Source organism: Eulemur rufifrons, chromosome 2 (assembly GCF_041146395.1).
Source record: "Eulemur rufifrons isolate Redbay chromosome 2, OSU_ERuf_1, whole genome shotgun sequence".
NCBI lineage: Eukaryota > Metazoa > Chordata > Mammalia > Primates > Lemuridae > Eulemur > Eulemur rufifrons.
Window position 1 is genome coordinate 47,039,334 of NC_090984.1, and position 22,142 is coordinate 47,061,475.

At 51.1% G+C, this 22,142-nt stretch overlaps 1 protein-coding gene across 2 annotated transcripts in view; it reads right to left on the reverse strand.

The window, feature by feature from the left end:
• DUOX1 (dual oxidase 1) overlaps window positions 1–15,284 on the reverse strand; it is a 32,051-nt gene extending 16,767 nt beyond the window's left edge. Inside the window, exons 1-19 of one of the 2 annotated variants that reach the window (XM_069460557.1) lie at window positions 15,179–15,284; window positions 13,603–13,781; window positions 13,244–13,353; window positions 11,195–11,278; window positions 10,836–11,000; window positions 9,825–10,012; window positions 9,452–9,653; window positions 9,146–9,312; window positions 8,666–8,732; window positions 8,450–8,546; window positions 7,191–7,281; window positions 6,086–6,188; window positions 5,651–5,823; window positions 4,378–4,553; window positions 4,061–4,179; window positions 3,384–3,521; window positions 2,596–2,709; window positions 1,696–1,895; window positions 849–1,034 (exon numbers count right to left, since the gene is read on the reverse strand). In XM_069460557.1, coding sequence (XP_069316658.1) covers window positions 849–1,034; window positions 1,696–1,895; window positions 2,596–2,709; window positions 3,384–3,521; window positions 4,061–4,179; window positions 4,378–4,553; window positions 5,651–5,823; window positions 6,086–6,188; window positions 7,191–7,281; window positions 8,450–8,546; window positions 8,666–8,732; window positions 9,146–9,312; window positions 9,452–9,653; window positions 9,825–10,012; window positions 10,836–11,000; window positions 11,195–11,278; window positions 13,244–13,301 — 2,328 coding nt within the window. In that variant the 5' untranslated portion in view covers window positions 13,302–13,353; window positions 13,603–13,781; window positions 15,179–15,284. The remainder of the gene's footprint in view (window positions 1–848; window positions 1,035–1,695; window positions 1,896–2,595; window positions 2,710–3,383; window positions 3,522–4,060; window positions 4,180–4,377; window positions 4,554–5,650; window positions 5,824–6,085; window positions 6,189–7,190; window positions 7,282–8,449; window positions 8,547–8,665; window positions 8,733–9,145; window positions 9,313–9,451; window positions 9,654–9,824; window positions 10,013–10,835; window positions 11,001–11,194; window positions 11,279–13,243; window positions 13,354–13,602; window positions 13,782–15,178) is intronic. The other variant, XM_069460565.1, reaches the window with a different exon arrangement.
• Between the last annotated feature and the right edge of the window lie 6,858 nt (window positions 15,285–22,142).

Genomic DNA, 22,142 nt, shown 5'->3' on the forward strand with positions numbered 1-22,142 from the left:
TGAAGGCTCAGAATCTTTTCAGAGCTCCTAGACCACTTATATCCTGGGTCACTTTTGTAGCTCTCATTCCTCGCCAGTTATCTTCCTTTTTCTGTATGTCCCACTGTCTTCCCCGTGAGGGGACCATACTTTATCTTTCTTTCTTTCTTTCTTTCCTTTTTTTTTTAGAGACGAGGTCTTGCTCTGCTGCCCAGGCTGGAGTGCAGTGGTGTGATCATAGCTTGCTGCAGCTTTTAACTCCTAGGCTCAAGTGATCCTCCTGCCTGGGCCTCCTGAGTCACCGTGTATTTATCTTTTGTCTACTGTGTTTCTCCACTCTACTGCTCTGCTCCCAGGCCACCTTTATTTTCATGCCAAATGTGGACTCAAGTGCCTGCATTTTTCTTCCTATCTTGTTTCCCCACATCTGCCAATAGCTCTCAGAAGTCTGCAAGGTAGACATCAATGTCCCATGGAGGCCTCTGGCAGCTGCACTCCCCCAGGGAAGGGTGAACAATGACTCTCACAGCGGGCACTGCCCGTCTCGCCTTGGGTCTCTGCAGCCTTTTGAGGAGGTTGAGAAGAGTGAAGGCAGAAAGCCTGGGCAGCCCTGAGGAGAACAAGTAGTGGCACACACAGACAAACCCGTTCCTGGGCATCGCCACCCTGAAGTCTCACAGCCAGGGCCGGGATTGGGATGGGGGCAGGGGCATCTCCTCACAGTAGAGTCTGGTGACTTGCCCCAAATTGCGATTGAGTTGATTATTTGTTGAGAACACTGGGCTTCTGCCGTCCCCTGGAGTCACCCCATGGCCTCATGCAAGTAAGGACACCACAGCACAAGGGCAGATCTGGTCCCCTGTACACACCTGGGAGAAAAGGTGCCTGAAAAAGGTCTCCAGGAGGTGGCTCCGCTGCTCCCGTGTCACAGCTGCCCTCTTCAGCTCCTGCTCACACAGCTCCCACTCCTGAAAGCCCAGCTCACTCTCCTTCAGCGCACTCCGGAGGTTTTCCACCAGCGCCTGCCGCTCTGCCTCCAGGTTAAACAGCAGCACCTGCCAAGGCAGTGGGAGCAAGAGCAACCGTTTGCTAAGGCCTCCCAAGGCCGGGCACTTTACATGGATTATGTCAGAGGGGCTGCTCAAGTGGCCTTGCAGAAGACATTGTATCTCCTTTTACAGAAGAGGAAAGGGGCTCATTGGGGTTGTGGCTTGCTTATCGGTGCAGAGTTAGAATTCAAAGGTGTGTGTGTGCAAAGCCATTCTTCCCTTGATTCCATACTGGAAAAAGGAAGAGAAGGCAGGGAGGCCAAAAGATGGAGGGAACTGTGAGCCAGGTAGAGTCAGGGCCCAAGATCAGCCTCTGATTTAGCTTGCTTCCAGAATCTCTAAAAATTCACTAGATCCTGAAATAAGGGGACAGGGAAGAGAGCCTAGCTTTTCCTAAGGATGCCCAGCTAGGACCTGCCCGGTGTCCTTAGAAAAGGAGGAGACAGAGAGGCAGTGTCTGCAGAGTAAGGAGGGACTGGAGGGCATGGCATCCTGCAGGCCCAGAGTGGGACAGATGTGTCCGAGCCTCTCTCTCTATCAGGTGCTCCAGCAGCCAGGGACGAGAAGCCAGAAACCCTGTCTCCTGGCCCAGTGCTCCTTCCCCTCCACCTGGCTGCCTCCCTGGCAATGGCTGTGGACAAGAAGCTAGGGGCCAGCTGGGCCATACCAGGTCATACTCTTTGGGGATTCTGAGCAGCAGGGTGCGGCGTCCACGGTTGTTGGACAGGATGAGGTTGACCCGCTGTGGTGGCCGTAGCTGGATGGTGCGGAGCACAGTGAGCCTGCCGTCTACCACTTGGATCTGCCCAGGCTGCAGGTGCACAAGCACGGGCCGGCAGGGCTCCTTGTGGCCCTGCCATTCCAAAGCTGGGGAGAGAGAGATGGGGCTGGGTCAACTGGGGCCCGTCACAGGCACATTGGGAGGAAGAGGGCCAGCTCAGGGCTGAAGTTAGATCAAGACCTCCACCACTCATTGTCCTCTTCTGGAGTACTGAGGGTCTTCCCCTCCCAGACAGTCCTGCTGTGCCTCTAGCCCACGAGAGGAAGAGTAACTATCATTTCCTGAATGTTTACTATGTGTTCAACACCATACACCAAGTGCTCTGCATGAACTATTTCATTTAATCATAAACCTAGGAGGTAGGTGCGATTATTATTCCTACTATGCAGATAAAAAGAAATAGGTTTAAAGAAATTAAAAAATCTGCCTAAGGCCCAGTAGTCCATAGTGGTAGAACCAAGATTCCAATCCCAGTTTAACTTTGGACCTTCTTTAACCACCTCTCTGTTGCCTGGAATTCCAGCGTGAGATGCCACAAATCAGCAGTTCTCAGAGATTCTCTAGTCCAAGCAACTCTATGAAATCCAGGCAGGGTCTCATGACTCCTCATGAGGAGCTATGGGGGTTGGAGCACTGCAGGTTCGACTTCTATCTAAAGCTGCTGTGGCTCTTCCCACCTGCCCTGGCCTTGCCTACAGCTCTGGAAAAGGCTGCTGGGATGGAGGTGGTGGCTGCAATCCTGAGCCAAGTCCTCCCCACCACCACCCCGGCCAGCCCCAGGCCCACCTTCCACACCCTCCGCCAGCTTCTCGCACATGATGCTCTGGCGATCCTGGCTCTGGAGCCTCTTGAAATTCCTCATCCGGAGCCGGGCAACAATCCAGGCACTGAGCAGGCTCACTGGGAAGGGCAGAGGCAGGAGGATACTCAGGGGAAAGTGGGAGTCTGAGGGGATGGAAGCAGCTCCTTTCCTTGGAAAGACCCCCTGTTTTCCCTACCTCCTAAGTCTGACTGCTCAATTGTTTCAAATTCTGAAGGTGCCTGGGGGACTGCTTTGCATCCCCTGGGGAGCTTTGGGTAGCATCTAAGATGCCTGCCCTGCCTCCCCTGCTTCTACCACTCAGGTCCCTTCCCAGCCAAAAACTAAGTCCAGAGTCCTTGTGCCAGAGACTAGACTCACCCTGCCAGGCTGCCGGTCAACCCACATACAACCTTGCCAAAGACCAACCAAGCCCTTGCCCCAGTGACTACATCTGCCCCAGCCCTGGTTCTCAAGCGGGGATTTGCCTCTGACAAATCTCTGGCCCAGGCTCCTGCAAACAGCTGTGGATTGTGGACTCTCCATGGTTCTTGTCCAACCTGGGTCCTGGGGCACCCAGGAGAACAGAGAGGCAATTCTCCCTGGGGCTGACTTCTCTGCAGGTCAGACATTTCTCTTGTCCCTTCTTTATTAACATTCCTTTCATCTGCCCAGAGGGACAGTAGTACTCTGTGGTTTGTTGTCATAAATGGGACCACCCCAAACCCTAGCTTGCACACCGCTCACCCAGCCCCACTCTGCCCGTCACTTTTACCCAAAGGGAAGCAGCAGAGGATCATGATGGTAACCCCGAAGCCAAATTCACTGCCCTCAAAATAGTCCCGGATGACAGGGGGAGCACAGGTTGGCAGGCCCTCAGTGCTGAGCTGTCTTGGCTGTGGGCAGGGGTCTCCTGGGGAGGCAGAGGAAGCCAGAGTCCTGGGTGCTGGGCCACAGGCTCTGGCACAGGATCACTGAGGAGGTTAGGGTGGCAGAAAGGGGCTCGGGTGCTCTGGTAACAGAGGGAAAGAGGTTTCCTTGGGTAACAAGCAGGGTCATAAATGAGCCTCAACCTCTGTCTCTCCCTCTCACGCACATGTGCACACCACACAGAGCACTTCCCTCATCACCGCTATGCGGCTGAGACAGCTCACTGCACTTGGCCCTCCTACACTCAGACCCAATGCCATCCCAGCCGAATTCGAGCCCCTCACCAGGTCTCTCTGAGTCTTGGCCCTGCCCTCACTTGGGCACCTCCTGGAGTTGTGTAGAGGGGGATCTACACAGTTATAAGTGGCAGCCCTGGCACCCAGAACCAAAGTTCCCAAGGGCAGAACCATAGCTCGCTCCCCACTTGGAGGCTGCCATCCAGCCACACTGAGCCAAGCCCATGGCTGAGGAGGGATGCAGCTCCTGACCCAGCACCCTTCCAGCCACCCCTTGGTCACTCACCTGCAAGCCAGAAAAAGACATTGGGCTGCAGTGCACTGGGGTTCGTGTTGGTAACAGCCACTAGAATGTCCCATAGGGAAGTGTTTCTGATCTCTGCGATCTCCTGCTCAGAGAACAGCCTGGGGGTGGGAGAGGTGGGGAACAGTTGTGGTGGGAGAGAGATGCAGGCCACCAGACCCAGGGGCCCAGATGAAGAAAGAGACCCAGAGAGGTTGGGGAGAGAATTATGAGCCCCTGGGGTCTAAGGCCAGGAAGAAGGTCTGGGCCCAGGCTGAGGTGGAGTCTGAGGTGGGGGCAGGGGCCCAGGCAGGCCTCACCCATTCCTGGTGTTCTCAAACCAGTAACGGTCACCATCTCGCAGCCGCACAAACTGGTCAAGGACAATGGTGCTGAACAGGGGTCCAGGGTCCCCATGGCTCTCCAGGAGGCCCCCTGGGAGCAGCTCTAGCCGAGACAGGTCCTGATTGTACAGGGCAGCTGTGGCTTTCAGCACCTGGAACCAAGAAGGGGCAGGAGTGAGTGAGAGGACCAGGCACCCACCCTTGGGCAAAGAGGTGGCTCCCAGGGATTAGCCCCAGGGATAATAAAAATAAGTGACAGTAACAATAACTCACTCCTATATAGTGCTTATTATGCCCCAGGCACTGCTCTGAGCACTTTACATGTGTTAACTCATTTACAGGAACCCTCTCGCAGATTCAGCTGCCTATTTTATAGGGTTGGAGTAAAACAGCCAATCCTCTTTGTAACTTGTTCTTGAAAAGGTATGAAGTTGAAGGGACAAAATCAGAATGTGCAAAAGTTGAATGTGGAGTGGTATGTTATAAAAGGTTTCTATTCTTTAGAGCTAAAAAATGTTTTAAAAATTCAAATCCCTAACGATACATTGCCATTTAGAGACAACCTTCAACAATTTTCCACCTGACCTTTACTTTAGTTCTTTTCTCCACAATGTAAATAAGCACTTGACCAGGTTAATTCCAGGGAGGCCCAGTTAAAGCTAAAGATTTGCTACTTTTGGTATGCCTGGTGATTCCTATCTTTATATTGACTTTATAAAGTTTACAAGCCCCTTGCACATATCACTTCTTTATTGGCCTTCCAATTCTCCACTTTCCAATAATTTTATAAAATAGTAAAGGCGAAAGGCAATAAAATAGGCACACCATTGTAGAAACACTGCTGTGCCAAGATGGTGAGGCAGCCCAAACTGGTCTGTTGGCTAGCAGGCAATGCCACCTGCCCAGGTGATGCCTCAGGATGTAACAGCCGATTCCTGAAAGGCAGCTTAAATATCAGTGCAGAATAGCACAACTTCTTTCTAAGTCGAGGACCTTCAGTACCCTCTCGGGGGTGTTGGGAAGAGTAAATGAGATAGTTTACTAAGTGCCTGGCATGCAACAGATGCTCAATAAATGTTGCTGGAGCTGAAAGATCAGAGTCCAAAGCCAAATCCTGCTGGTCTGGTAATCTCCATCCTGGTGTGTAATTTGAGAAAAGCAGCCCAGGTGAGCTCTGCCCCTCTCACATGTCTCAGGACTATGTGCCCTGGTCTTCCCACCCTGCCCTTAGGTCCTGACCCCTCCTCACAGTGTCATCGCTCCAGGAGAGTGCAGGGTTGATGTCCTGCCAGCGGGTAATGGGAGGCAGGCCCAGCGCTGCCCTGGCCTTGGTGTAAGAGGGCAGGCCCAGATCACGGCCTCGCTGCAGGCAGCTGGCCAGGTGGTCTGTGCGGGAAAACTTCAGTGGTCCAGGCCAGAAATCTGGGGATGAGATACCAGAGAGTCTGAGAGAGCTCAGGGCCACCATAGCAGTCTCCAACCTAGGCCCCAGGCTCTACCCAGCCTCAGGGGACTTGAGCAAGACAGAGGGAGCCATGGTCAGTGGGTCAGAAGCTCTCTCGGCAGGGAGCACAGTGCAGGCTCCCAGCCCTGGGCACCCCTCCATGCCTGGCTGTGGATGTCCTATTGAACCTCCTCCTGGGGGCCAGGGATCCACAACCTGCAGGGACAGCCACAGCCTCACCTTGCACATCCTCAACCACCACATGGTCCTCTCGCTCGGCAATCTGGGAGGCCATGCCCAGCAGCAGTGCATCCACATCTTCAGCGCTCTGTAGGTTTGGGTGCTTTGGGGGTGGAGAGTGGGGAGCAGTGTGGCCAATGGGGCCAGAAGTTGGACAGCCAGACTCCCTCCACCGCATTGTCCATGTCCCTGAGCCCACCCAGGCCTGCTATTTGCTCCCAAACTGATGGGCCATTCCTCCTCTGCAGGTCGATTCCCCACACAAGGTGAGTGACGTCCCCATCCAAAGTCCATGCTGCCTGAGACAGGTCTCTACAAGCACAAGAGACCTTAAAATTTTGCTTCTACCTTAGGAGACTTGACAATGTGCTTGACAAAGGCACTAGAAGATCTAGATCTTGGTCCTTGCTCTGTTACTGACCAGCTGTGTGACCTTGGGCAAGTCACAGGACCTCTTCTGAACTCAGTTTTCTTCCCTTAATAACAAGGGACTCAGATTAGAAGGACCCTGAGGCTCCTTTCACCTCAGCTCCCTGACTGTTATTCTATGCCTTCCTCTTTCTCTTCCTCCTCCCTTCCTCCCCCTTTTGTAAACACTCTACACAAAGTATCTGATTTTGATTTAAATTAATGGTCAATACTCTTCACCTGTGCTGGCCTGGTTTGGATGGACAGACAACTCCTGATAATCTCTCAGAATCCCTCTTTCTCCTCCCTTCCCCCCCTTACACATTTACATGCTGCCCTCCTGAATGTGTCTAATTGGGAAGTTTCCTTGGGAGTGGGGGATGGCTGGGATACTCCAAGGCCTACAGCTGACCCAGAGCTGTCAAGAGAGAGGAAAAACCTAGGAGGGAGCAATGAATACAGAACTACACCTGCACAGGCCCTACTGTCTCTCTCACAGCCCTGAGGTGGGGGTGGTAGATGGACTTTCGACCATGTACAGCTAGCTGGTCATCTCAGACATTTGTAAGAGACATGCCTGCAGTGCCCCAAGCTGCCCCCTTCACTCCAGCCCCCAATCCCAGCTGCCCGCCTTTACCACACACTCTCGGACACACACACACACACACACACACACACACGTGTCCCCAGCCCTGACCTCTCGGCTCCAGTAGCTATTGCAGACTCGGAGAGCTCTGGAGATGCTTGAGTTCTGATTGATGATCTCCTGGAAATGGCAGCTGGCATTTCTGAAATGCAAGGAGCAGGGGAGTGGTGACTGAGGCCATGGGGTCCTAACGTCAGGCATCAGCTCTGGTCCCCAAGGCTGTAGCCAGGGGCCCCAGGCCATCACCTCTCTGAGGTGGTGTGTGGTCAGGTCACCTGACCTTGGTAGGTCCTAGATAATCTGACTTTCCATAGCTAGTGCACTCTCTTGTGTGTGAGCTCTCTCTCTCTCTCTCTATATATATATATAAATTTTAAAGGATTTAAATATTAATACTTTAAATTAATACTTTTTTTTGAAAGTACTTGTGTATGGATGACTCAATTCTCTATGATTTTTTGGCCATCAACAGGCATACCTAGAGATTATTCCAGAGTAAGAAAAACTAATCTATGAGTAGTTTTAAATTATAAAGCAACTTTTTTTTTTTTTTTTTGTTGAGACAGAGTCTCACTTTGTTGCCCAGGCTAGAGTGAGTGCCGTGGCGTCAGCTTAGCTCACAGCAACCTCAAACTCCTGGGCTTAAGCGATCCTACTGCCTCAGCCTCCCGAGTAGCTGGGACTACAGGCATGCGCCACTATGCCCGGCTAATTTTTTCTATATAGATTTTTAGGTGTCCATATAATGTCTTTCTATTTTTTTAGTAGAGACGGGGTCTCGCTCAGGCTGGTCTCGAACTCCTGACCTTGAGCAATCCACCTGCCTCGGCCTCCCAGAGTGCTAGGATTACAGGCGTGAGCCACCGCGCCCGGCCATAAAGCAACTTTTAAAAATTACTTTGGAGCCAATATTTTTTTTTCAGATTGCATACATTTTTAGAACCCTTCCCAAAAGCTTGTAAGCCCCAGGCCTTGTGTTTATGGCTAAAAATGCCCCCAATGTAGTGTCAAGATCTGAACTTTAGACCTGTGAGCTTTATGACACCCTTTGAACCTTAATTACTCGAACTTTAATTGAGGGATAATATCACCACCATCTGCAGGAGAATGGATGTAAAAGTGCTTAAAAACCAAAATACTGTATATTTTAAAACAATTATTGTTTTTCTTCTCTTCTGTATTCACAGTTCCCCGGGGGAACAGGGACACTCTTGAGTGATAATTCAGTCCCGAGGGCTCCTGAGGGCCGATTTTTCTCAGTATACAACCGCATCCCTCCCAACACGCACACATTTGAGCCCCTCCCGCACCTCATGTAGACGCCAGGGGGCACCATGGTGGAGAGGAACTGCTCAGAGGCCACCACGAACTCCGGGGAGATGCTGGGGTCCAGAAATGGCCGGTATCCTGGGGGAAGGGGAGAAGACAGGACAGAATTTAGCCTTTAAACCACCCAACCTACTCCCCACTGCATCCCCCAAAAACCCTCCCGCAAGCCCTCTGGTCCTCCCTGCGCATCCCCGCACCTGCGTACGCCGGGGGCGTTTTCGTTTTCGGCAGGAAGCTGGGCAGCCACTCATACAAAGCGATGTTCTGAGGGTCAGAGACAGGGGATGGGGAGGCGCACGTTGGAGCCCGCGGGGCCTCCATGGATCTGAGCCCAAGGAAGACGCAGGGGCAGAGATGAGGACCAGGCGAGGGCGGGGGGCGGGTCACCGGAGAAGCACCTTAAACAGGTGCGGGAAGGCCTGTCCCCACTAGGAACCAGGGGATTTCGGGGGGCGGGGGAGGGAAGCTAAATAATAATCACAAGCGAAATCTCCCGTGGAAACAGCGCTTGCCTCCTTACCCTTTACAGGGGCTTTTCCTAGACCTTAGCTCTCTGGGGAGGAGTTTCTGGGTGGAGGTTGTCCGAGGAGGGGGAGCTCTGCGGGGCGACCGAGTCTCCTGTGGAGCTGCAGGTGTGTGTGTGTGGGGGGGGGACATGGGTGCGGGGGCTGGCTGACCTGGTAGGTGGCGATGACCCTCTTGCGCGCGTGCTGGAACAGCTCCTCGTCCCCCCAGTCAGGGTGCTCGCGGGCCAGCCTCTGAGCGCACAGGTTGTGGTAGCGGAACCAGAGCAGGCCCAGCGCCTGCAGGAAGGGCTCCCGGTTCCCCCTCTCTGCCCCGAACGCTGCACCGGCGTGGGGACACAGGGTAGGAGATGAGTGGCGGCGTGACCAAGGGAAGCCTAAAGTCGCAGAGCCCCAGCCACCAAAGTCGTAGAGCCTTAGCCAGTCCCCCGCGCCCCCGCCCCGTCTCGGTGGCCTCACCGTACAGCCCCTGGGGCCCGCGCTGCCCGGTTGCGGGGTCAGGCGCGGCCCACATGAGCAGGGGGTTCTGCGAGTGTTGAGGAAAGGCGGGGTCGGGCCCCGACGCCAGCTGTCCCCCGGAGAAGCTCCGCAGCGCGTCGCTCCACGAGTGTGAGGAGCCATAGATGGAGCTGCCGTCCAGCCAGCCCGTCACCTCGTTGGTCTGTGGGGACACGCGGCGGGTGAGGCGGGGGTCAGGGGGAGCGGAGGCAGGTAAGTGAAGGCCGGGGCCAGGCGGGTGTCTGCGGGTGGGGAGTGGGCGCTGCCAGGCGGGGAGCCCAGGGCCGCACCCGCCTCGGGTCCCGCCCCCTTGCCGCCGCCTGCCCGGCCTCACCAGGTCCCGCGGGTTGCTGGGGCTGCGTCCGGTCTCGGGGTGCCAGCGGCTCCTCTGGAAGGGCAGCACCACGTCCCCGCGCTGGTCGGGGTCGAACACGGGGTCTCCGGGCGGGATGCGGATGTTGAGGAACTCGGCAGGGCAGCCGGGCGTTTCCACGCTCACCAGGTCCGAGAGCACATGGTAGCCTGCCCGTAATGACAAGGATGCTAGGGCCCAAGGCCACTCTCTTTCCTACCCTAGGTATCTAGTCTCCCTCCCTCCCTTGAAGTTTCAAAAGATTCAACAGCCATTATAGGCAAGTCCAAGCCTTGACCTCAGGCACTCCCTCTCAACCCTTTGTCTCTTTTGGACGGTCTGTGCCTATACCTGGTCCAAGCTGTTGTTACTGACAGTTTGGCTTTCTCCTTGGTAACTGGGAGGTGCCCAGTGAGTGTACCTAGGCAAACAGGCCTGCAGCACCAGCTCCAACATGCAGCTGGAAGCCTGCCTGGAGGGCCTGCCAGCCTCAGAGGGAAATGGGACACTGGGGAACAAGCATGGGCCTCCTGGGTGGCCAGCAGGAGCCAGGCATTCCTGATGGGCTAGCCACCAATCTGTAGTCACTGGGGTCAGGACACCCTAGCACCCCCATTTTGACCACCGCTCAGGCTGCTCTAGGAGGCATGGGGGCAAAGCGTGAGAACAGGTCCCACAGAGAGTCCCTACTAGATTATTTTCATGCTCCTGCCTCTACTCTCACCCCTACCAAACAGCCCAAAAAGGAATACCCCCTTTCCCTAACTCCACCCCTCATCTTTCTGCCTCCCCCTACCAGACTTCACCTCAGTATGGATCCTCCCTCCTGCTGCTTCTACCCCACCCTACCCTATTGCCTCCTCCTCCAACTCTCACCCTCCTGTCTCAGACCCTCCATCACTTCTCTCCTCATTCTTTGACCCCACTTTGACATAGCAGCATCCAGCTGACCCACTGACTTCCCTGCCCCCCGCCCAGAGTTGAGGTCCTCACCAAAGAAGACCCCCAACACTGTGCGATTTTGCAGGGAGGCCTGCCCTGCAGGGCCCCTCGCAGCGATGTTGCTAAGGTCTCTAGGGTTGGGCAAGTAGGGTTCTCCCAAGGGCTGGTACACACCATCCGCATAGCTGGCTGGAACCAGACGCTGCAGCCGAGAGCCTGGGGTAGGAGGTAAAAGGACAAGGAGGAATCTTCACGGGACATTCTTGACCTCCTCACTCCCAGGGTTACCTCCACATCACAGATCCTACAATCTTGGAAATGGATGGCCTTTCCTGGTAACTGCCAGCTCTTGCCCCCCAGCGGTGGGTACCATCCTGGCTTGGGACTGTCTCCACTTGGCTCTCACCTACCTTTGCTGCCCCATCTATGTTCCACGAGGTTGTTGTACCACCCGTCAAATCGCTGCACCTCCCATGAAATGGGGTTCTGAGCTCCTGTGTGAGAACAGAGGGAAGGGGACAGCTAGACAAGTCAGCAAGTGAGAGGACAGGTGGGCTTGCAGGGTATGGGTCCTTTGAGCCTGGCACATAGAGTGGCAGAAAGTGGACACTCAGCACAGGTATGGGTGGCAGGGTGCAGAGGAAGAAACCTGGACAAAGTAATGTCCAAACTCAAGCCCAATCTTTAAGCTGCTCAGTGGGGGAGACGTTGCAGGGAGTATTAAAGTAGTGTAGCAGGGTGCAGTGTGTGTGAGAAATGGCATCAAAGAGAAAGCAGGGATTGGAGGAAAAAAGAGAACAGCGGTGCTGTGGACAGGGATGCAGGAGCCTTCTACTCCCCTCACACCTCAGCTCCCTAAGAGGACACAGCAGAACAGGAACCATCCCCAGCCCTGAGACACCACACAGAGCAAGAGCCAGCCACACCCCATACCTGGGAAGGACATGTCATTCTGTGATCCATCCTGGGCAGGGGCAGTGTGGAGAGGGGCTTAGCCCTCTCTGGCTGCGCAGAGCCCAAGCCAGGGATGTGGCGTGGCTACTCTAGTTTTTTTCTAGTTTCTTGGATAGGACTAGGGACTGGACTGGTCATGTGAATGACTTTGTCCCTTCCCCCTTTGGGGCATCTTGTCCCCCATATAATTCCTCCTCTTTACTATACTTCCCCAAAACTGGTGTCCAGGAGGAAGCACTCAGCTGCTGGGGGAAGAGCTAAGGAACTGGGGGAACAGAGGGAAGGGCCCAGAATCAGAGGTGGAACAGATTTTTCTGGTCAGTAGGTCAAATGACCAGCCAGATTCTTTTCTCCAGACTAGGAGGCTACAGGGCTGAGGCTCCTCTCTGTTCACCTCAGAGAACAGAGGAAAGAAAAGGACTCTTGCCAGCCAGAGGGAGACCTAGTCAGTCCTCTGATTGTCTCCCCACCCAGACCAAGAACAGGATGTATGAGCTACTCTTGCCCCACATGCATTCACATAGACACACACACACATTCACGGGGGGGAGGGGGGGTGTCAGAGAGGGAAAATGACTCATCCTAATGTTTGAGCAAAGAACCCAGCTAAGGGTCCAGGACTTGGGGCAGAGACTAGGACAGCCACACACAGGCGATCTCTAAAATAAGATGAACTGGTGGCACAACAAGGAGGGAGCCTTTGGGGTGGGTACAGGGAGAGTGCTTCTTGAGGATAAGAGGGAAAAGCTGGGGGAGAAAAGGAAACCAAAGGCCAAGGAAAGAAGAGACCTGTGAATGTGAGCAGCTCTGGCAAGGGAGAAGCTACAGGGGCTGTGCCACCATCCTGTCATCTCCAGCCAAGACAGATCATTCCAGAAGTTTTCTCTGCTTCCTGCTTTTGTTATTTCCCATCCCTAATGACCCAGGACTTGCTCTTTTTAACCTAACTTGTGGCACTTTAAGCCCACTTCCTTTCCCAGAGACCCAGACTACAGACAGCAGCCTCAGATTCTAGTGAGAAACCATCCAAAGCTGAAGATAGTAAGATGAAACTCTTGTGGATCATATTATTTTTGGTTTTGATCATATCATTTTAAAACATTGGTGAAAAATTAAAATACTGGGTCCAATCTGACCCTAAGATCCCTTGTTGTCTTGTGCGTCTAATCAATCTTTTTCTATTTTGAGTCAGGGGCCCTTACTTTATAGAAAAAGAGAGAAGGTAGAGGAGAGAGAAAGGGCCTCCAAACTGTAAGGAATGAGATAGGAAGTGCTGACACAGTAGTTGAAGACTCCCTAATTTTGTGCATTTGGGGATAATTTTCATTGCAATATTCATTCATTTATTCAAAATCTAGAAATGAGCACCTAACATGTCCAGGCACTGTGTTAGCCAGGGACTAAGAATACAGAGATAAATATGACACAGGTCCTATCCTTGGGGGAGCCCAGAGGACGCTGGGTCCTCTGCTCTTAGTCATGCTTCTCCTCCAATCTGTACTCACCCATGGGGGTCCATGGACCAACCAGGAGTGTCCATGCCAGAGCCAGGCAGAAGCCCATGATGAAAACGATAATAGGGACTTGGATGTTCAAATACCTCAAACTGAAGACTCTAGAAAAAAACAGGACAGAGAATGAGTCCCAGCTGTGCAGAAGAATCAGGCCAAGGCCTCTGCAGGCCCCTATGAATCAAAGCCTGGGGCTGGGCCAAGGCCATAGTGGGTAGCAAAGTGCAAGGGACTCACTCTATCCCAAGATTTTTTTCATTCACCCAACAGATACTTGATGAGCACCCACTATGTACCAGGCACCGACCTAGGCACTGTAGATTAAGTAATGAACAAAACAAACAAATCCCTGCCTTAATGAACTCTACTTTCTAAGATTAGTTGGAAAATCTTGTTTTGGCCCAGCTTCCCGCAGAGTGTATTCCTTGGACAGAGTCTTGCTTGGGGATCAGGAGATGGGGCTGAGGTCTCACTGCTGCTGCCAGTCCACTGTGGGATCTTAGCTGATCTGATCCTTGGTTTCCTCTTCTGCCTATGAGAGTAAATAGGCCTGAACTGTTTACTTCCCAGAGTGGTTGCCGGAATCAGATGTGAGACTCTGGTTGAATTCAAAGCAAGAAAAGTGACAGGTGTTTTGCAAATGTGATATAGAGAGGTTAGGCTGGAGCTTGGCTCCTCTGGATGGATTCAGAAGGGATACAGTGCCAGGTGCTCAAGTGTTTTAGTGCTGGCTTCCCGTGTTATCTCCCTAGGCCAACAAACCACCCAGGGACAAAAGGGAAACGGAGGCAGCAGGGGACTCAGGCTGGGATTCCTGAGCGGCACAAGGAGTACCTAAGGCTAATGAGCACCTCCTAAAGGCAACCTGGAGATCAGGAGTGAGGTAGAGGTAGTAGGAGGCTCAGGGAAAGCCTCATCTCCGGCCAAACCTCAGGGCCCCTGGATCAGTTGTCTAGTCACAGACGAGAGAACCCAGAAAATGATTTCATCCCCACTCTCCATCTCCCATGAAACAAATGAGAAAACGTAGGCCTTGCTGTAACTCAAAAGCTCAGTGTTCTACCCACTCCATCCTACAAAGTCTGTCTAGATGCTGGCCTTTGATAGTGTATGAAGAGCTGGGCTCTGGATAGTTAAGGCTGCAAGGCTGGACATGCTGAAGCAGCTGTAGTGGTCCTTCCCTAATCCTTTCCCGCCTACCACTGTGTCTTCAGGATCCTGGGCTCCAAATACTTAATGTACAGCCTCTAAGGGCATGTGGTGGGCTTTCACGGCCAGTCTGTGGAAATAACCTGAAGAGGAAGGTGGGCATGCTTAATAACCTCTCCTTGTGGGTGGGTAACCCCTTAACGACTTACACAGCAACAAGGAGCAGTAACTTTCCAACAACCCTGAAGGAAAGACATAACCCCAGGACAGGGCAGTGAAGCCCCAGGCAGTGGCAGAACCAGGGAGAGAACACAGGCCTCCCTGGTTCTTACCCCAAATGGCCACTTTTCCAGCATCAACTCCCAAAGTGGTTACTCTGGTGGACCTAGGGTGGGAGAAGAATGAGGCAAAGCCATAGAGTCCAACCTGGTCCCAAGAGAGGACTGAGGGTGAAAGCCTGGATCCTAAAAGCCCAAAGTTCCCTCCTAGGCATGTTGTGCTGGTGCCAGAAGGAGATTCCCTGGGCCCAAGCAAACTAGGCCACTCAACATTCCCAGGTCTCCAAGAACCCAGTTACCCAAAACCTTGGTAGCGCAAAGGACAGACCCTAACAGGGCCTATTTTAGCCTTAGGATAAGATCAGAGGTGCATGATGATTGGAATTTCCCTTCTCTCAAAACCGTGGCGGAGCTGGGGCTCCTCTGACCTGGCCCTGCACTTGGAGCTCCCTCTCCGGAGCGCCCAGGCCCGCGAGCAGGAAGAAGCCCTCCCAGATCTGACCTGCGTCTGCGGCGTCCCTAGAGCCCGGACTGCGGCTTGGCTCCGGCCTGGCTCCCCAGCTGGGCGCGCGAAACCTGCTCGGGTCAGGCTGTCTCTCCAGCTCTGCGCCAGGGCGGGCGGGGCTGGGGGGTGAGGAGGGGATGGTGCGTCTGGCTTTAAGGCGGGGCAGGGCGGAGTGGGGCGGGATAGAAGTTGGCGCTCGGGGACCCGCCGAGGTGCTTCCCTGGGACCCGAGCGCGAGTGCGCAAGGTGAGACGGCGTGGGCTCGCAGGGCTCAGGTGGAGATGTCCCGTCCGTAGCGAGGGCTCTGCTAGTGTGGCCATGTGGGCAGATAAAAGGGCAAGTCTGCTTCCAGAAGTCTGGTGGGGCTGGGGATAGGGTGGGAGACGGAGAGGGTGTGAGGAGGGGGGACTCTCCCCAGATCCTCTCCACCGTCGGGTTTGGGCTCTAAGACCAAGACCATCGGCCAACGCCCGCCCACAGATCAGGTCAGGCGTCAAAGCAAGTCATCCATCCTAAAACCCTCTAAGATTCTGCGGTAATTCCTCCCTTCGGGAATCCCCGTGAGATCTCGGGGGTCTCACCGCCCTGCGAGCCGCTCCCGCTCCCGGTCAGACCCGGAACAGAATCGTTAGGTTTGCGCGGGAGCTGCCCGGGGTGCTGGGCCTGGGGCGGGGTTTGGGGAGGGGTGGGTAGAAAAGCAATGATTGGAGGGATGGCTGCTGAGGGGGCAGGCACAGGGTAGTAGGGTCCTAGCGCACCTGACTCTCCTCTGTCCGCGGCAGGGAAAGGGAGGCAGCGCCGCAGAGCCTCGGATGCAGTCTGAGAAGGTGGAGGATGGCTCGAAGTGGGTGGCGGGGAAACACCCAAGACCTGGTTTGTCCGGTCACAACCTGGTCCTTTAGCGAGTTAGGAGAAGAGTAGGGGTGGGAAGGGAGTCTCGTCAAGAGAAAGGGCGCGCACTTTTGTTGACAGAACGTCGGAATCTTGTTCCCTCCCCACTCCCGGCCCGGGGATCGTTGCGAGAGAGGTTCCATAGGAGGTGGTGAGCTGCGCAGGCTGCTACGCGCACAGTTTGCGAGAGACGAAGGTAGGGAACGGTAGTCCGGGTGTGGGTAGTGGGGGATGGGGCTGCTGGGGTCTGTGCGGTCTAGGTGGGTTGGGAGTGTTGCTCCCGCCTCGGCCCCTAGGGGCGCACTTCCTGCTTCCACCCAGACCAAGTTCAGATCAAGTGGGAGTTCTTCAAAGAGAAAGTTTGATAAGAAACTAAGGAGGCAAGGAAAACCTCATAAGCCCATAAACGCCAAAATGTTTGCAGATATTGAACTGGAGTCTGGATAGTTTGCATGATTCTGCACCCCTGAGTTCCTTACCCACATCAGCCCTTACTGGGGAATCCTGCCCCAATCCCACTTTACAAATCTTGTTCTATTTCTCCACTTACTACTTTTGTGCAACAATACACATATACATTCACATACAAACACACCCAGAAATACACACACACACACACACACACACAGACCCCTTCCTGAGAGAGGTTAAGTCTAGGACAGGAGCTCATGACAGGGTCCCCTTAGCCCGCTACAGCTGTAAACTTTTAATGGGGTCTATCTCAACCAGAGAAATAAACTGTCACTTTCCCGCAGCAATGTATCACCAATCAGAGCTCTTGGCAACTCCAGGCATGTCACTCACTCCCCCTTTGTAGAATATTAGTAGTCCTTACCCTATGGGTTTCAGCAGATGGGGGAGGTGAGCAAGGGCAAACTTCAGGAAGAAAGTCCTGTCAAGCCATGAGAGAGGCCACAGAGCACTAACAAAGCACATAACTGAATGGTGAAGGCTGGAGCTTGTACAAGGCTAAGTTTTCTTAAACATTGTAACTTTATATATTTTACCCACCCCTCATACACACACAGAAACACCCTGTGGCAGATAAGGACTGGATAACTGTGTCTGTAGTACAACTGAGCATGAGGAAAGCCTTCAGACTTAAAGGGAGTCCAGAAAGGGAGAGGGTGGTCCCTCTTCCCCAGATCAGGTGAGAAAGGAAGACCCTAAATTAGAGAAAGTCCCTAATTTTGTCTCAGAGGCCTCTGATGGAATAATATAGGTATCTGTATTACTGAGAATGACAGTCTGGGTGCATCCTTCTTGTGTCTGTGTCTCTGGTTATATAAGTTTGTAGGTGTATGTTTGACTGTATCTTGTGTCTGCTTATTTATATCAATATACATATGTATATTATATACCAGTCATGGTGGTGAGCTCAGAGAGAAGTGAGTCAAGTTAATATTGATATGAGATTTTCTCATATGAGAACGAGTTCTACTGTCAGATGCTGCTTGTCAAGCCAGGGAGAAAGGTGTTCCTGAGGGAAACACAAGGCTGTGTAGGAAAAGCAGGATTGCTGAATGTGGGGACTTTTAACTTCAGTCCCACCTCTTCATGCAGGAGCCCTGTTAGCTTAATACTGAAAACCATATTAGGATCAGGATCATGAAAAATTAACTTTATTTTATTTTATTTTTTTGAGACAGTCTCATTCTGTTGCCTGGGCTAGAGTGCCGCGGCATCAGACTAGCTCACAACAACCTCAAACTCCTGGGCTCAAGCAATCCTACTGCTTCAGCCTCCCAAGTAGCTAGGACTGCAGGCATGTGCCACCATGCCTGGATAATTTTTTCTATATTTATTTTTAGCTGCCCAAATAATTTCTTTCTATTTTTAGTAGAGACGGGGTCTTGCTCTTGCTCAGGCTGCTCTCAAACTCCTGAGCTCAAAGGATCCATCTGCCTCAGCCTCCCAGAGTGCTAGGATTACAGGCATGAGCCACCGCGCCCAGCCTAAAAATTAACTTTAAATCAGGCAATGTAGATTAAGGAAAATTTAAGTCATGAAACTGAACAAGAAAAAATTAAGCAAAGCAAATTTTTGCACCAACTTTTGTTTTAGTCATCTTAAATAAATATTTTGGAGCATTGGAAATAAGTTAACATTGCTCTTTTGTACTTAAGATACAGAGAACCCTTTGTTAGTGTTTCTTTGAAGTACATTTTAATAGAAATGAGCCATTCTTATAAAATTTTTTATAAACGTCCTTTAAAATAAATGCAGAAATACTAATACGTGACCCTGACCAAAACATATTACATTATTTATTATTTGCATATGTTAGAAATATTTGTTTTTGAAATTCCAGCATATAACATGTGTTCTTGCTATTAACAACTTCGCTTTATTTTCCTAGCTTGTTAGCCAAGATATTTTACATTTTAAAGCCCTTGCTCTTACAGCCTTCCATAAAAAATATAATGGCTTCAGTCTAGGTATCATAAATAAAAAACTCTTAGATCAATAAACATCTACTTTAAAATAAATATCACGGCCGGGCGCGGTGGCTCACGCCTGTAATCCTAGCACTCTGGGAGGCCGAGGCGGGTGGATCGCTCAAGGTCAGGAGTTCGAGACCAGCCTGAGCAATGAGCGAGACCTCGTCTCTACTAAAAATAGAAAGAAATTATCTGGCCAACTAAAATATATATAGAAAAAAAAAAAATCAGCTGGGCATGGTGGCACATGCCTGTAGTCCCAGCTACTCGGGAGGCTGAGGCAGTAGGATTGCTTAAGCCCAGGCGTTTGAGGTTGCTGTGAGCTAGGCTGACGCCACGGCACTCACTCTAGCCTGGGCAACAAAGCGACAGTCTGTCTCAAAAAAATAAATAAATAAATAAAATAAAATAAAATAAATATCTCTATCACATAGTTTACAAAATAATTTAATCCAAAAATTCTTAGTTACTTGTGTTCAGCTTGGATTGAAATGTATGTTTCAACTAAACATGAACATCCATGCTTAGGTCTTTGCAGTTTTAGAGAGTCCAACTATTGGAAAAGGATTTCTGAAAATTTTGTGAAATCACGAAAAATTGACAGGGATCATCAAATCCCTTCTTGCCCAGTCCTTAGCCCTCTGTTGGTGATACTGGGTTAATGTTGAATTATAAGCATAGCACAGGGCAATGAGGGAGCAGAGCTCCCTCTTGTGTGCGAAATCAGAAGAAGCCACCTGTAGGGAGAGAAACTCATTCATATTCATTCATTTGATCCAGAACCTCATTAGTATATTCCACATGCAGGGGATGGAAATATAAAGTCCCTGCCCTCAAGGAGATTAGTGTCTAATGGGGAGACAGACGGTCAGACAATTAGAATACAGTGTAATTATTGTGATCGTGGAGGTATGTTTAACATGCAATCAGAATGTTTAAGGTGGGAATATTGGCACCCGTGGTGTCAGAGGAAACTTCACAGAGGAGGTAACACGAGCTGAGACTTGAAGAGTGGAAAGACGTTTGCCAAGGGTGTGAGAGCATTCCAGTCAGAGGAAATATCATACACAAAGGCATGACGGCTTGAAAGAGCACGTCAAATTCAGGCAGAGGTGAGTAGCTCAGTATGGCTATAGATTAGGTTGGGCAAAGGATGGAGATGCAGAGATAAGTGGGCACTTTATATGTGATAGTAAGAAGATTAGATTTTACCCAGAGCAGAGAAGTGAAATGGTTATATTTGCTTATTAGAAAAATTATTCTGGAACCAGGCAAGAGAGGATGAGGCTGAGTTAGGGCAGAGGCAGTAGGGGAGGAAATGCATGGATAGTTTCAAGAAAGATTTAGGAGGTAAGATGGTCCAGGTCTCTGGCTTATTTGATTGACCAAGTGGTGATGGGAGTAGGGGAGGAAATGCATGGATAGTTTCAAGAAAGATTTAGGAGGTAAGATGGTCCAGGTCTCTGGCTTATTTGATTGACCAAGTGGTGATGCTGTCAAAGAGACAAAGACAACAGAATAAAAAACAGGGCAGAAACAGTGAATTCTGTTTGGAGCCTGTTAAATTTGAGGCATGAAGGGAACATCCAAGTGAAAATATCCATGCGGTGGTTGGCCCTCTTGAGGCCCTTTGGAGCCTATGGAAGGTCTACCTGGAGACATTTGAGAACCATTAGCCATGGGAATGGATGAGATTGCCGAGAAATCTTGAATAGTGCTAAAGGGAGAAAGCCAAGACAGACTCCTGAGGAGCATAACCATTTAACAGAGAGGAAAATAACTAGCAGAGGAGCCAGCAAGGGATGGCCAAAGGCAAGAGACCCAGGAGAACATGGTGTTTTGGAAGTCCAAGGAGAAAAAGTTTGAAGAAAGAGGGCATGGTCCACAGTATCGATACCACAGGAAGGTCAAGATGGGTGAAAAGTGAAAACTTCTCTTTGGATTTAACTTTTAGTGACCTAATGAAGAAAGCAGGCATGAGGAAAAGTCAGATTGCAATAGGACGAAGAGATAGGCAGTGGAAATGCCAATATAGGCTATTCTTTCAAAGAGCCTGGCTGGGAAGGGGAGACATTAGGACAGGATGGTAGCTGGAGAGGACCCAAAAGATCAAGGGGGAAGGTTCCTTTTCACTGTGTTTTTAGGATGGGAGAAATTTAAGCATATTCTTGGGAGAAGGAGCCGGCAGAGAAAGAGAAGCTGAAAAGCTATGAAGGGGAAAGGGACAACTGATGATAAAAGTGGTGAAGAAGGTGGGCCTGGTGGCTCATGCCTGTAATCCTAGCACTCTGGGAGGCCAAGCCAGGAGGATTGCTTAAGGTCAGGAGTTCGAGACCAGCCTGAGCAAGAGTGAGACCCATCTCTACAAAAAATAGAAAAATTAGCTGGGCATGGTGGCACAAGCCTATATAGTCCCAGCTACTTTGGAGGCTAAGGCAGATTGCTTGAGCCCAGGAGTCTGAGGTTGCAGTGAGCTATGATGATGCCACTACTCTCTAGCAAGTGTGACAGAGCAAGACTCTGCCTCAAAAACAACAATGACAAAGTGGTGAAGAAGGCAGGTAGGACTGAGATAGAGCCAGGAGGATGAATTTGCAGAATTGGAGAGAAGAGAGACACCTATTCCTCTGGGATGGGAGAGTTGAAAAGTTAGAAAAAGGCAAAAAATTCGTCTTAAAACTGACACTCAGAGATTATGTGACCTGCCCAAAGGAAAGGATTAAAAGTTAAAACTGTCTGTCTCTCTGTTTCTTTGCCTGACACCATGCTACTCCAGAAACAGCAAAAGGAGGTGGTCAGCTTAGATGCAGGGGAGAAGGCTGGGAGCTAGGATGTAATAGGAGAATCCCAGCATTAGAACTAGAAGGGACCTGATCATCATATCCAGTTACAGATGAGGAAACCAAGGGCCACTGAGATTATCACTTACCTGTCCAATGTTATAAAGGGAAGAACTGAAGCTAGATCTAGAATTGATTCCAGCCCAGGTTCTCTCCAAGAAAGACTGGAGAAGAGATAGATGGAGTAATGAATGTCCCCTCCTTCCCAACCTGGTAGCTTATTTGTTCCCAGCACTGTTCTTAGCACTGTATATACACAATCTCATTTCATCCTCTCAATGACGCTATAAGGTAGATGTTATTATCTCCATTTTCCAATAAAACCAGGTCTCTGTAGAGCTCAAGTCACTTGCAAGAGGCAGAGACAAAATTAAAACCCTTTGGAGTTCCTTGACTCCAATGCTTACTCTTTCACTGTATTGCTTAATAAGACAATGCGTGATCAGGCTAAATCATGGAGCCTCCTGGACAAACCAATACCCCAGTGCAGATCATTCTTAGGGAAATAAGCAAGACTGGATCATTGATCCTAAGATGCATTTTCTTTTTCACATTTTGATATTTCTGATATTGGGTGTGTCTTACCAGCAATGGGTATGTCTTACCAGTTAATTGGCAGTACCTTTATTTTTCTTTCTTTGTGGTACCAAAAATAATAGTGTGTCTTGCACCCCATTCTGTCTGAGATATAGCTAAACGCAATGAATTCAGATACCATTTTCCCAATATCCTAATTAGAGGATATTGACAAAGAGACAAACTAGAGTCAAACAAGCTCTAAGATCAGGG